Here is a 14047-nt window from a genome sequence, read left to right on the forward strand (position 1 = left end):
AGATGTGGGTTGCAGCTGCCGACAAAAAAAAATCCTAGATCAGGCGCGGCAGGAGGTGCCAAGCAGATTTGCAGCTGTCGACACAAAATGTCCGTACAGGCGCAGGACAGGCATGGGCACAGCTGCAAAGCAGGGCTGCAACCATTGGCACTCAATGTGCTGACAGGTTCAGGTATGAATACAAAATGTGCAAAGCAGGCATGGGCGCAGCTTCAAGGCAGGGTTGAAGCTGTTGGCACTGGTGTCCGGACACACTTGAAGCCATTTGTTGGCACATACAGACTTTGTTACCTCCTGTCTTGATCGTTGCTTGGGTTGTATTAATTCTCAGATGTACGTCCCTTTGGACAAAAGCGTCTGCTAAATAAATTTGTAACATTGTACAATTGTAAAATATGCTTGGACAGGCATGGGCGCAGGTTCCTTGCAGGGTTGCAGCTATTGGCGCAAAATGTGTTTGGATAGGCAGTGGTGCCTAGCAGATGCCGTAGATGTAGATGGGGGTTGCAGCCTTTGGCGCAAAATGTGCTTGGGCAGAGGCTATAGGTGGAGGTTCAGGCTGGATAGGCACAGGTATCTAGCAGAGGCTACAGGTGGAGGTTCAGGCTCGATAGACACAGGTGCAGGTGTCTAGCTGAGGCTACAGGTGGAGGCTCAGGCTTGATAGGCACAGGTGAAGTTGTCTTGCAGAGGTTACAGGTGGAGGTTCAGGCTGGATAGGCACAGGTGTCTAGCAGAAGCTTTAGGTGGAGGTTCAGGCTGGAGCTCTCAGCCAAATTCTTAGCATGGATGTATGGGTGTATGATCGAGGCTCGAGGGTGAGGGAGCAGTTAACACTGTTTAAAGGAGGTTTCAAGTGTACGGCACCAGCTGTCTAACAGCAACCTGCAGGTTACGCCTCTATAGGTTGCTGTTAGAGGCTGAAAGTGGAGTTATGAGCAGCAACAGTCTGCCAAAACTTTCAGATGGAGTATGCAGCTGCAGATTGCTGGCATAGACTGTAGGTGGAGGCTTGAGTTGAACTGTCTGGCACAAGTGGTTTCTGCAGGTTGCTGGAAGAGGCTGTAGACAGAGGCTGACAGTTCTTTAGCTGACATGTGATTGGAGGTTTGAGGTACAGCATTGGGATAAAATCCCTGCTGTAGAAGGAGAATGGAATGAGTATTTCAGAGGCTGGGGGTGGAGTAGACAAATTACTTGCCTCCTGAATCTGCAGGTGGAGGGTAGTGCAGCAGTTGGCTGGTAAAAGCTGATGGCAGCGGATAGTCCTATCCATTATAGAATGGCGACAGAGGTTGATATGCAGCTAAATACATTTATTAATGTAGAAATATGCAAAAAATGTGTGCAGAAAAAAAAAGAAATAAATTTGGATTCAGGACCAGTCCTGAAGGTCAGGTAATTAAACAGGAACGCTCCTAAGACCAAGGAGAAATAAATTCAATTTAGGGAATACATGTCACACATATTGCAGGAATTATAAACTGAAGTAGCCTACTTCATAGTTTTGTCTATGGCTACACTTTAATATTTGAAACATCTATGTGCAGATGTAACAGCGCTCGTCTCGGGCTTCCCGGAGTCTGTTGCCCGTCTATATAAACCCTTGCTGCCAGGCTTAAGGTAAGTGAAATGGGCCAACCTGTTGTTGAACGCCCAGCGTCTCTGCGCTGCTCTTCACTCGACTAGCTCGCGCTCCGTGCGCCGACACGTCCTCGCATCAGTGCCTCCGTTGACAGTTCATTTGTGATATAAAACGCGGACAATAACTTGAAAACAAAACTTGGCAACAAAGGGCAAAACTGGCCGGATGATGGAGTTTTGCTCTGTCGCTTGTCAGTCTCTGGGGGTCTTTAGTCCTCGTCAAGTTGGGAAAATTCCTCATTTGAAGCGAAAATTGGTGGAGTGAAACTCGTGAAACACATTCCGTGGCGGTTTGTGGTTTTGTCTTCGTTTAAATGAAGACCGATGACGATGATGCACCTGGAGACAAAACATAGCAACCGCTAGTATTTGTGCGCGTTTGGGCAGTGACGTCACACCTCTGTGACGTAAACTTTCACTCCATCAGCCTGTCAAAGGCCTGAGATCAAGTTTATATCGAACTGTAAAGACAAAACATAAAAACAAACGAATTTGCCTATATCATATCATCTCTACTAAATGGAGGGGGTCAGTACTTTTCTGCAAACACAGAGAAAAAAAACTATGGATAAAGATATGAAATCATAGTTTATTTATATAAAAAGACAAAGAACATGTATGCTTCACCTGCATGAAAGTGCTTTGATAACAACATTGATTAAGACAATACAGATCATCTGTTTTGAATAGCCAAAAAATGGGGACAAATCAGACTGAACAATGTTACGATAGCTTGGTCTCTATAACCAGGTGCATAGACACAGCATGTTTACAACTAGAAGGCTTTGAGTGAGCATAAAAGAAAAATAATGCTTATTGTGAACGCCATCCTGAATGTGAGAGTGGAGAGCATTCAAAGCCTGTTAGTGTACTGGTCTAATTTCTAACATGAGTACAATGTTGTGTTTTTTACGCGTCACTGGCAGGTTCAAGTGTCCAAGGATAGTTTGCCAGGGAGAATATGCAATGAAAGAAAAAGCTCAATAAACAGTACTTTTAAGGCAGTTAAGAAAGTAAAAGAAAAATACACTTTTTAAAGTCTACAAACTGCAGTTTCAGGATATTTTCTTTAAATTTCAGTATCGACCACAGGTGACAGCAGTTGTGTGCAGCTTCAGTTTCTTTTATCCAGATGGACAGTGGTTTCTCGTTTATATCTTGAGTATTTCAAGTGTTCTCAGGTCAATGCGATCTCGGATGACTCTTTGGCATCAATCACTCTGAAGACTCCCACCTTCTCTTTTTTCATGCTCCCCTTTTCTTTGTCTGAAAATACAAATACAAGTTCAGTTCACAAGTAAAACAGCTAAAGACCACAGCTTAAATCCTGTTCAATACAGATAAAAGTGGATCTTAATGTATTCCTGTAAGTCGTCTTTAGAAACTGTACTGCTTATAGTCAATGGAGCATATACATTTTTTATTCCTCGGAAAAATGTACTTTTTACACTATGTACCAGTTTAACGATGAATTATCTCTTAATGTCCAAGTTATTCTGTTAATCCACAGTAACATTTCCACTTTGTTCCTTAAACTATTCTGCAAAGTAATATTGTTCTCTTTGGAAACATATCAGCATTAACTGAAACTGAATTCACCTAGTGAGGCGACAGCAGTATATCATTCCATTTAATCAAAACCCTTATTGCGTTTCCCCTGGAGGAACCTGGGTCTACATCTGACACCAACATTGTCCCTGGCTCTAGGGGACAGTTCTGGGCAGGAACTTTCAGGGCAGTTTGCAGCACTGAATGTGGCTCACTGGTCTCTTGAAACAGCTAGCAAATTGCATAATCAGTTCTAAAGTCATTTTAAAAAGGTGTTTCTGTTATCCTTTTCTGAAATTACCTAAATGCCCACATGCTCATAAAAAAATGACAATTTGTATTGAAGAATTTGTGACTAAGCATTAGATTTTTTTTTTTCTTTCTGTGTAGTTGTGCATCTAAAACACAAGATAAAAACATTTAATCTTTTGTGATGTTGTGATGCCAGCACAGCCCTGTCGGCACAGTCGGCACTAGTGTCCGATCACAGTTGAAGCGGTTTGTGTTGTATCAACTCTCAGATGTACGTCGCTTTGGCATAAGAGTCTTCTAAATGAGTTGTTAGATATCGCTAGCTAACGCCGGTCATTCATCACGACACCTGCCCCTTTATGTACTGGTTCTCGTTGCACTACAGCTCAATGTCTCTCCTGTGGCCGTTATTCCTCCTCATCCTGGTTCCTGGTCTCTTTGACGCCTAACAGGCTCATAATTATAAGCCTGTGGTCCGTCATATGTTTATTAATTAACAATTTTTTTTTATCTTCATCATCTTGACATCTTCATCATGTAAAGACTGGGATTTAGATCCATATTTATTCATGTTAAATCTGCCAATCGGCGGGACTCTCTTCTGTTACGTCACATCTGGTTGTCTGTTTCAATGCGGAAATATAAGAAAAAGTACACTGTAGAGTATTAAATCATATATTTCTTTAAAAATATTATTTCTGAATCATCTTCCTACATATTGATTCACTGTGGTCTCTAAACTGCAAGTTGCTCTTTAAGTGTATTGTGCCAAAGAGGATGTTTTAACCTTCTTTTTCTGGCAGACAGTGAGACACTGTATTTCTGACTGAATCTGGATTCTGTATACAAAGGGTCCTTAAGGAGTTACAGAAATAACATTTTAGGTGCTTCTACAGTTTCACACAAGGCTTGGTCTCTCATCAATATTGTCTACACAGATTTTATTGTTGGCTGTTGGTGGGGACTGAATTTATTGGCCTATGTTGCCCCCCCAATCCCTCATTCGACGAGCCTCCTCACCCAGCAAGTCACTGCGATCCAGCAAAACCTCCAGGTCCTTGTCGCTTATCACTTTCCCTCTTGACGCTTTCACCTCCCTGAAAAGGACAAAAAGCAAAGCCACATGTTGAGTCTAAGCAATGACCCACCAACTTTACGTTCTTCCCTACATCCTCTGATCATTGTGTTTGAGTAGAGGAGGACTCCTTACTTCTCGGTGCCTCTGGCTTTGAGCAGGTCCATCAGCTCGTCCAGATCAATGCAGCTTTTGCTTTGGTTCAGATCTGCCTTCCCGCCTTTAAACTTATCTGTAGAGGAAAGCAACAAATGTAAAAACATCTGCAAAATATATAAAAAAAAAAAAAAATCTAAAACAGTTAGAAAGTAAATCTACGATTAATAATGTCAATGTCACTTGACCGATTAATCAACTGTTACTTATCATTAGAAACAGACATAATTTGACATTGATGATTCGAGCTTCCAGCTTCTACAGTGTGAGGGTACCCACTTTTTCCGCGAGTTACAACTGTACAACTGTTTCAGAATCAAGAGACCTCAAACACAAAAAACTGTTGAAATACGACGACTGTGAGATTGTCAATTTTCCAAATCTTTTCAATGATTTTTTGATTCTTTATTATTAAAAAACATAATCAGCAGCATAATCATTTATGACAAAAAACAAAACAACAAAATCAATGCAGCCCTATTCCATCTACACTTGGTCAAGTGCTTCCAATTCAAAAGTTGTGTGAGATAAGATCGTATAATACTAATCTACCGGAGCAGTTTATAGAGCAGGGGCCTTGTATATCTAAATAGAAGTGAAGCCACTCACTCTTGTGGATGACCATCTGCTCCAGCTTCCTCTTGGCAGTGGCTCTTTCCAGGATCTTCTGGTCGATGCTGTTTGCTGTGACCAGGCGGTACACCACCACAGGTTTGGTTTGCCCGATGCGGTGACAGCGATCCTGAGCCTGCAGGTCTGCCTGAGGGTTCTGAAAGGGGAAGGAAGCGTCACCACACACTGACTTACTAATACAATAGATTTACAGGTAACACTTAATATGGTCATAGTGTTTTAGGAACAAGTTTCTTAACAAGTGTTTTTAATCTGCACCCACCCAGTCACTGTCAAAGATGATGACAGTGTCAGCAGCTGTCAGGTTGATCCCGAGTCCTCCTGCTCGGGTGCTCAGTAGAAACAGGAACACCTCAGGATCTTTGGAGAACTTTGTCATCTGGAGGAGAAGAAGAGCCTGGTTATGTAGAAGTCAGGATGTGTACTTCTAATGAATTAGGTGTTAGAAGTACCCAGCACGAATTAGAAACCAATAAAAAGTCTACTGAAAGCAGCAGAAGTCTTGCTTGCTTATTCTGGATCCACACAAGAGCCTCAGAGCGTTATCTCTCCCATTGAGCAGAGTATGATCAGAGATCTCCACCTTAACCTGCTCTGAATGCTTTACAGTATACAGAACTATAGTACATCTGCACCGTCTTCATGAACGTGTTAAAAACTTACATTTTCGTCTCTGTCGGCGTACGACATGCTACCGTCCAGTCGGCTGTACTCGAAGCCCCGCAGGTAGCAGTAATCCATCAAAAGATCCAAGATGGACGTCATCTGACTAAAGATCAGAACCTGGACCAAAACAACCAATCGCACACAAGTCAGAGATATGCGGGCATGACAAAGTTAAAAGGTAACAACCAGCAAGGGCAGAGGACTGTTCACGTATCAATGTGGCAGCACAATTAATTGAAATATTATCCATCTCAATATGGCTTCAAAGTTCAATATCAACATCACAAGAAAATATTTTTGTATGACTGTAAAATAAGTGACAAAACAGCAATGAAATTTAGTATTGTAATGCTGAAGAAATGCTACTCTGTGCTGTGACAATACAATGCATCTGTTTACTGCATAAAATAGGACAATTAGCACTAAATTGAGTAAGGTTGCAATTTTAATAATAAAATGAGCCAACAAATGTTTTAAGGGTCCACTTGTATGTTTAATTAAGTGGACACTTTTCCCATCGGTCAAACTGTACACGTGTGTGGGTTTTATCTCCCTAACATACAGCAGAATGGGCACTATTAATTGATTGAAGTGTTTTGAGCCAAAAGTTTCCTTGCATCTGGATATTTTTAAATAAATGTTTTGGTCTTGTTTTTGTTTAATGTTAGGTCTGACAATAACTTTCAAGTATATTTCAGTACAGTGAGTTACATATTTTTCCTCTAGCGTCCTGTTTCACCTTATGTCCCCTTGTCTTCAGTGCGGGCAGCAGTCTGTCCAGAATGAGAAACTTCCCAGAGCTCTGCACCAGCTGCTCATCAATCTGCAGGGAGGCCAGCAGGACGTTCAGTTTGTGGAAAAGGTAAACAAATGATACGAAAACATTAACAGGGAATCGTGCCATTTGTACTTCTTTCTGCTAATCAGCTCAATTCCTGTTAATCTACCTTTATTCAGTTTGATAATAAATTAAATCATTTTTAAAGTTCTTTTCAAACGTTGGCATCACTCCAAAAAGCACCTCCAATGTTACTTCACAGAAAAAGTACAGGTGACCGTGCATTACCTTGAACTCCTGCGTGGCAGGGTCCAGGGGGTACTCCACCAGGTAGGGGTGGTTACAGCACCTCTTCAGCAGCATGAGGATGTTCTGCAGCTTTAGGTTGATCTGGGCGTCCAGTGGGCTCTGGACATCCAGCACTGGAGAGGAGCTGGATGAGAAAAGAGGACAACAAAGGTTAAAAAATAGTACTCACAGGCTGAGTAATGGCCTTCCCATAAACATTTAAATTAAATGCAATAATTTTAATCGGCAGCTGAGAATTGTGTTCGCAGTGCTGACCTCTGCTCTTGCTCCTTACGGACCCTCTCCAGATATTTCTCCAAGTCATAAGGTGTTTCTCCGTCTCTTTCTTTGTAGTCCACCACCTTTCTACTGCGACGCTTCGGCCTGCCACTTGATGTTAACGCTACAGGAGCCTCCGTCTAAAAAAACAAAAAAACAGGCAGTGTCAATCTCCAAACCTTTACTGGCACATTTTTACATTAAAAAAAAACCCCAACAAAAAAGCATACCAAAATACATTCCTCATGTCAAACTAGAGAAACTGATGCTTCAACAGTTAGAGCACTGCTTAAGATATAAAAGGCTTTACAAAGACATTTACGTATAAAGCACTTACTTTAGAGAACAACCGATAAAACATTTTAAGAAGGTATCAATCTTGGATTTAAAAAAAACGTACACCAAGAATTGTACAGAACGTACACTGAAACATCTGCAATTAACAAATATCAACTTATTAATTTCAGCACAAAACAATACATTGACAAACGTGTTGTGAACTGTATAACTACAGAACTACATTATAGATGGACAGTGGCACTGAAGCTGTAGGAGTTCCACTCTGTGATTGAAAAGTCCAAACCCTTCCCCCACGTTAGGACATGCTATATCACGTTACCTTTTCCTGGCCCAGCATCTTGCCGATGGTTTTGTTGACCACAGCAGTATAAAAAGCCTCCTGCTTGGCTGTCAGAGGAGCATAGACAATGATCTCCTTCTTCGGAGGAACCTCCAGTGTCACATCTGACTTTAGCCTCCTCAGCAGGAACGGAGTCAGGATCTGAAACAAGACAAAACTTTTAGAAAATATACTTTGTCTTATCTCTTCAGAAACCAATTAAAATGTGATGAGACCAAAGGTGCTTTAAACCACTATGCACTAATAAATTAAATGAATTACAGAGGATTTTAAAACTTTGTAAAAGCCATGTTATTTAACACACTTAAACATGTTTGCATGTAAAGTGAGGCTAACAGGCTTATGATTTGCACAGTGTGGAGTACTGACCTGGTGCAACATGCTCAGGATGTTCTGCTCGCGCTCAGCAGCCACCACATTCTCAGCCTCGCCGAGGGTGTCGATGTCAAACCACGACTCAAAACTACAAAGCAAACATGTGAACAAAAGGTTCAACCGGAGCAACGACTTAAAGCTAACCAATTAGCAACTCAAGTAAACCAAACAGTATAAACAGGAACTCTACAGTTGTGGTATATATATCTTTTTCTCTGTCATAAGTTCCGAGAGAGCCGTATCAGATGGTTTGATCACACTGTGGCATGTCACTCAACTGCAACTTGGGTCCACTGAAATATTGTCCCACTCGGTGTCTTCCTGTACACTTTATTTTCTTTACGTAACCAGCAGGAGATGACTCCACTGCTTTCAACAAAAGCCTGATAGTATGCAAGTCTTCCAGAAAATGAGCATACTTTTAACGTGGTTCAGTATCTCCGTAAACATCTTTCTTTTGTGTCTCAATCACTTGTTTAAATGGGACTATGATTTACGTTAGAGTAAAATAGACAATTAACAGGGGGATGCAATACTATGCTTCCTGTGACTGATAAGTCGCTATCACAGTGACCCGTGAAACCAGGATATGGAAGAATTTATACCTATCCTCTCAGCCAAATAATGTCTCTTTTGGCTCCAAAAAAACAAGATGGCGATGGCAATACTGCAAAATATAAGGCTTCAAAACAGAGGTCCACTAACCAATGGGTCACAGTGAATATGTCCATTACTTTTCTTCAATCTATGGTCATAACAGTGGTAGAATTGGGCCCCATCCAGTGAATCGCTCACTGAGAATTTGGATGCAGAGTTATCAAGGAGAACCGTCTATTGATAGACAACTTTCATCTGACACAGTCGAAGCCTTTATTCACACAGTGAGCCTCCATCTGTTTTAAGGTCTTTTACATTTTGTGTATTTAACAACTCAATCTTGTTATGTGCATTTTAATGATTGGCACATGGGCCACTTTTCCCCTTGGTAGACAATTCTCTTCTATTTTCAACACTTTCAATAATTTTGAACCCACCAATGCTAGTGGCTACAGTTATACACTGAAATAAGTTATAATTCATCCTCCAATGATTATCATGTTCTAGTTTTTTTGTTTAGAAGTTGGAGCAAAAAAAAGGGACTTAATAAAATACATAAAACTGTTGTGGCTTCATACCTCTTGAGGTCATCAAAGACCTCTGGCAGGAGGAAGTTGAGCAGGGACCAGAGCTCAGCGAGGTTGTTCTGCAGTGGCGTGCCTGTCAGCAGCAGCTTGTTGTCGGTGGGAAGCATCTTCAGCTCCCGGACCAGCCGACAGTTGAGGTTTTTGATCCTGTGGCCTTCGTCCACTATCAGGTACTTCCACTGGTAGCGCTGGAGCAGAAAACAGACATGATATGGCTTAATATACAACACTCATGTGTTGATCAGTAAAATAAAAGGGAAACTGTCGATTAATGTGAAGATTTTTTTCTTTGTCTCTAAAATAGTAAATAGAAAATAGTGATGGGGGCCTGCAGTAATTTCCTACAGCTCAATATGTTCAAATTGCTTGCTATAGGTGACAAACAAAAGTGCAAAACTATTCAGATCATCAGATGTGACAAAGAAAAACAGCACATCTGCAGGATTTGGCAAATTTTATTGAAATTAGATTAATAACCAAAAAAGGCAAAGTATTTGGAGCTAATGAGTCAATGAAAATAACATTAATAATATAAAAGAGAGAGTGAATCTTACATCTGGTTAACAGTAAGTATTCTTCACCTTGGAGAGCCTGCATGTTTCATGTTTTAACTGTTTGTTTGGTGGAGGATGAGCTGGCATCTTACCTGTAGGAATTTCCGATCGATCATGGAGATCTCAAAGGAGGTGACGACCACGGGACACATGTTGAGGGGCCCCTGAGGCCTGCGGATCTGCTTCAGCAGCTTGGCCCTCTCTGCCTGGGGGCCATGGTATAGCAGCACAGACATCTGGGAACATGACATGGTCAGACTCGGTGTTATTGGTCTGACAGCAACGTACACCGCTGATGTGAGGTTTGTATGTGTGTTTCAGGGACCAGTCAGACAAAAAGAAGTTATCTCGGTTATACATCCTCGTACCTCAGGTGTGAAGCGCTTGAATTCGTTGATCCAGTTGGGCAGAGTGGAGAGAGGAGCCACCACCAGGAAGGGGCCCATCACTTTCTTTTCTATCATCATGGCAATGTGAGCGATGCACTGGATGGTCTTACCAAGTCCCATCTCATCAGCCAGGATCCCATTGATGCCGTTCTCCCACAGCATCTGACATCACAGAGGCAACACAGGCCATTTACACTCTGCAGCAAACACTTGATCCTACTGTTGGAGACTTATTGGGCTTGTGTAATGTGACCCGGATATACTGACCCTAAATTATTATTCTTATCACTTTAAATACCACATATAGCCAAATAACTATTGTAAATCTTGTAACAGACACTTTTCTTCATTGTAAAGAATAGGAGGGAAATAATTAAGACACTTTTAAGCTGTATTTGAATAAGTAACTGGGTGAAGTAAAACAGTCATGGGAAACACAGGTAGTGGCAGTTAGCACGCACTGAACATCATTCTGAAAGAACTATTCAGTAGGGAGAATGTGCTCAATTAAAGAGCAGTCTGATTGAAATTGGTTTCTCTCCTGTTTATGACTTTGCAATGATAATCTTTTTAAATTAAAAAATTTTCACAAATGATTTAAGACATCAGAAACATTATGCTGAAAACAACCTTTTCATGTGCTCTGAAGTCATATACATAAATAAACAATTTAGATCAGACAAACTCCATCAAATGGATAATAATGTGATAAGATCGAAAGCTTTGCACTAAGTGGACCAATCGTTGAACTGCTGTTCTCAAGGTCAAAATGAACTTTGAAACTCAAATTTCTTCAAATCTATTTGAGGTTTCAAATATTTTGAGTGACAAATAACTTCACTAAAGTACTTGGCAGTGTGAGGGAAGGAATCAAACAACTGATGAATAAAATAAACCATTTGGTATAGCCCTACTCACCCTCAGCCACTCGATGCCTTCGATCTGGTACCACCTCATCACCCCTCCAGTAAAGACCTGCGGCTGCTGAGCGGGGACCGGCTGGCCATTCACCTTCCTATCAGGATGCAGGAGATGCTTGGCGTTGTCTCGCACCGCCTCCGACAGACGGTTCTTGATGTCTTGGTTGGAATCGCTCATCTTCTCGATGTCTTCAGCCTCTAGTTTCTTTTGAGTTGGGGAGTCATCCTGATATCAAACACACGCGTTGTTTTATGTGTTCATGAGTGATTCCTTAAGTTAGTCAAATTTAAACCTGTTTTATCATTTCCAGACATTTCTCCCTCTGGATTATTAAAACATCTTATCTACTTACCGCTTCCTCCACTTTTGCTTTCTTAGCTTGTGACATTATTTCCTGGAAGACAAAATCAAGAGGAAACAATGTGAGCAGATAATTGAATGCCAAATCTTTAGATCAGACAGAAAGTGAAATGAAAACTTACTTCTTTTGACATGACATCTGCTATTTTGTAGTCGTCATCCCTTCTCCTTTTCTTTTTATCTATTCAAACAGGGAATACAGTCAAAAACCTTACAAAGAATTGAATTGAATGTGAAGCTTTTATAACAACTTCAAACTTTCTCGTATAAAATATTTAGAACTAAATCAAATACCAGAATATTTTTTTACCTTTTTCAGGCTCTGCACCGTTTGTGATTGGCATCTAAAACACAAGTATTTTTATATTAATAAGGTAAGAAGTATTTGAACGGTATGCTAAAATATTTTTTCACTAAAACTTCCCTTACCTTCTTGCCCTTTTTTTCAACTTTCTCCTTCTTGACTTTCTCCTGAAAACAGAGTCAGAGGTGTGAGAAGATACTCAGCCTGTACATGATGCAAACACGGGGCAGGAAGTCACCGATCCGACTGACGTGACCACACATGTACCTCATTTTGTTGTTGCTCCATTTTCGTCAGCAGGAATTTGGAGTAGATGTTGCTCTTCTGCAGCAAATGCTGCAGCCTCTTGAACCGCATGTCATGAGAATCCCTCTCCCAGGACTCCCGGGCCTGAGGTGAGCATGGAAAAAGAAAAATCAGTAAAGACAGACAGTAGACAAGTTAAGGCTGGATATTATTTTAACATATTGGTTACTAGAGAGTCTTCAATGTCAAATTTGTCTTAACACAAACACTTTAAAGTCTTGGAAGTCGCGGAAAAATAAATTGATACTTTTTATTAATTTAACCAGGAACTATTTAATCAAAGAATAACAAGATTATGAGCTGACATTCGTTGTCAGTTTGGGGTACCTGCAATTTTTTGATATTCAGTGCTATGGATGACTCCATAACCAGCCCTAGAAATGATCTAATTTTACAAAATCAGCTTTAAAAAGGGAGGGAGGGGGCACACAACCTGAGGAACTGACAGCAACACACCTTTTCAATCATCTCCTTTTCTTTCTTCTCCCCTTCCTTCATCGCCTGCTTCTCTTCTTCCTCCATTTCCTTTGTGATGACCACTTCAGACGACATATTCTCAGTTTTCACACTGACCTCTGTAACGAAACAACGACAGTCAAGCTGATGCAGCACATCATATGAAGTAGGGCAAGCCTTATATGTTCATTATTATTTCACCTATAGCAAGTTTCACACTGCTTCAAAGTTGTGATTGGATATGACATGACACATTGTTCTTGCTGGAAATGTATTAATGATGTAAATAAGAAGATTAATGTGATAAACTATGATGTTGCCTCATTATCTCAACCATAAAAGACATTAGAGTGACATGTCATTAATTAAACTAGGATTAGGCTCATGATAATCCCCCAGAAAGCTCCATTGGGGCCCCTGGGGGTCATAGTCCTTTGTGACTGACCCTCTGCAGCTCCAGTCTCCATGGATGTGCCCAGAGGCTCCTGGGATTCGTCTGGTTTGGGGCAGTGAGGGGAAGCACTCCGAGATTCTTCCTTTATGCTGTCAGAAAGCGGAAGAACACAAACGATATACAGAGGGTTAATTTTTCTTGCTGGTTTACAGGGGGCGGGATTAACTCCATTCACATGTCAAAAACTTTAAAGATACCAATTTTTTCGCCTGTAAAGCATTCACTTAGCTGTAAGTAACGGTAAATGCTTTCAACTTTAAGATTAGAATTTGAAACACATTCTGCTGTTATTAATGATACTAACGAGGGGCACGGAAATAAAGACTAAGTACATGAAATGAAAATAAGCACATTAATCCATCCTACATATCCTTACTGTTCCAACCTTTAATATAAAGTAAAGGAGGTTAAGTTTAGAACGGTGTTGACTAATGTAATGATAAATCGCTTAACATTAACATTGCAATGAGTTGAGACATATCAAGAAACAATTAAGGCAAGGTTATTTAAACTTACCAGCTCATTGTTGCCAAAAACAAAAGTTAGTGCTATTAGAAGAGGTCTTTCTTGCTGAACAAAAGTCGTTTTTGTCGCGAGTTGAAGCTACACAAGCAGGTTATTCAAATAGTCATACAGTTCTATGAAGTAGTTGGCCAAGATGTCTGGCCAGTGCTAATGCTACAGTATTGACGGTGCAGGACCGCAAATATCCCAGAAAAATTTTGAAGAAAAATAAACACTTTCTCTAAAACTGTGTATATGTCTGCAATGAGGCTGGTAGTGGT

The 14047-nt window shown here is 40.8% G+C and overlaps 1 protein-coding gene across 1 annotated transcript; it reads right to left on the reverse strand.

Annotated features, from left to right (window-relative positions):
• Positions 1-2351: 2351 nt before the first annotated feature.
• Positions 2352-14047, reverse strand: hells (helicase, lymphoid specific). The gene is made up of 23 exons (XM_069658557.1): positions 13779-14047; positions 13254-13351; positions 12809-12927; positions 12314-12436; positions 12172-12213; positions 12053-12086; positions 11865-11923; positions 11735-11776; positions 11380-11607; positions 10441-10623; positions 10165-10308; positions 9510-9706; positions 8329-8422; positions 7939-8100; positions 7317-7459; positions 7041-7185; positions 6714-6797; positions 5972-6091; positions 5571-5687; positions 5285-5444; positions 4655-4751; positions 4465-4541; positions 2352-2910 (listed from the first exon to the last, which is right to left on the reverse strand). Exons 1-23 carry the CDS (start codon positions 13784-13786, stop codon positions 2822-2824), a joined length of 2565 nt encoding a protein of 854 aa, XP_069514658.1. The 5' UTR covers positions 13787-14047; the 3' UTR covers positions 2352-2821.

Source organism: Semicossyphus pulcher, unplaced genomic scaffold (assembly GCF_022749685.1).
Source record: "Semicossyphus pulcher isolate SPU_LCO1_2020_fin unplaced genomic scaffold, fSemPul1.0.p SCAF_12, whole genome shotgun sequence".
In the NCBI taxonomy this organism is placed as follows: domain Eukaryota; kingdom Metazoa; phylum Chordata; class Actinopteri; order Labriformes; family Labridae; genus Semicossyphus; species Semicossyphus pulcher.

Excerpts from the sequence above, each read along its gene's own strand:
- hells (XM_069658557.1), bottom strand. Across the intron at positions 12,214-12,313 it reads TGGAGCAACAACAAAATGAG|GAGAAAGTCAAGAAGGAGAA; the intron begins GTACATGTGTGG and ends CTCTGTTTTCAG. Across the intron at positions 5,688-5,971 it reads ACGCCGACAGAGACGAAAAT|ATGACAAAGTTCTCCAAAGA; the intron begins GTAAGTTTTTAA and ends CTTCTCCTCCAG.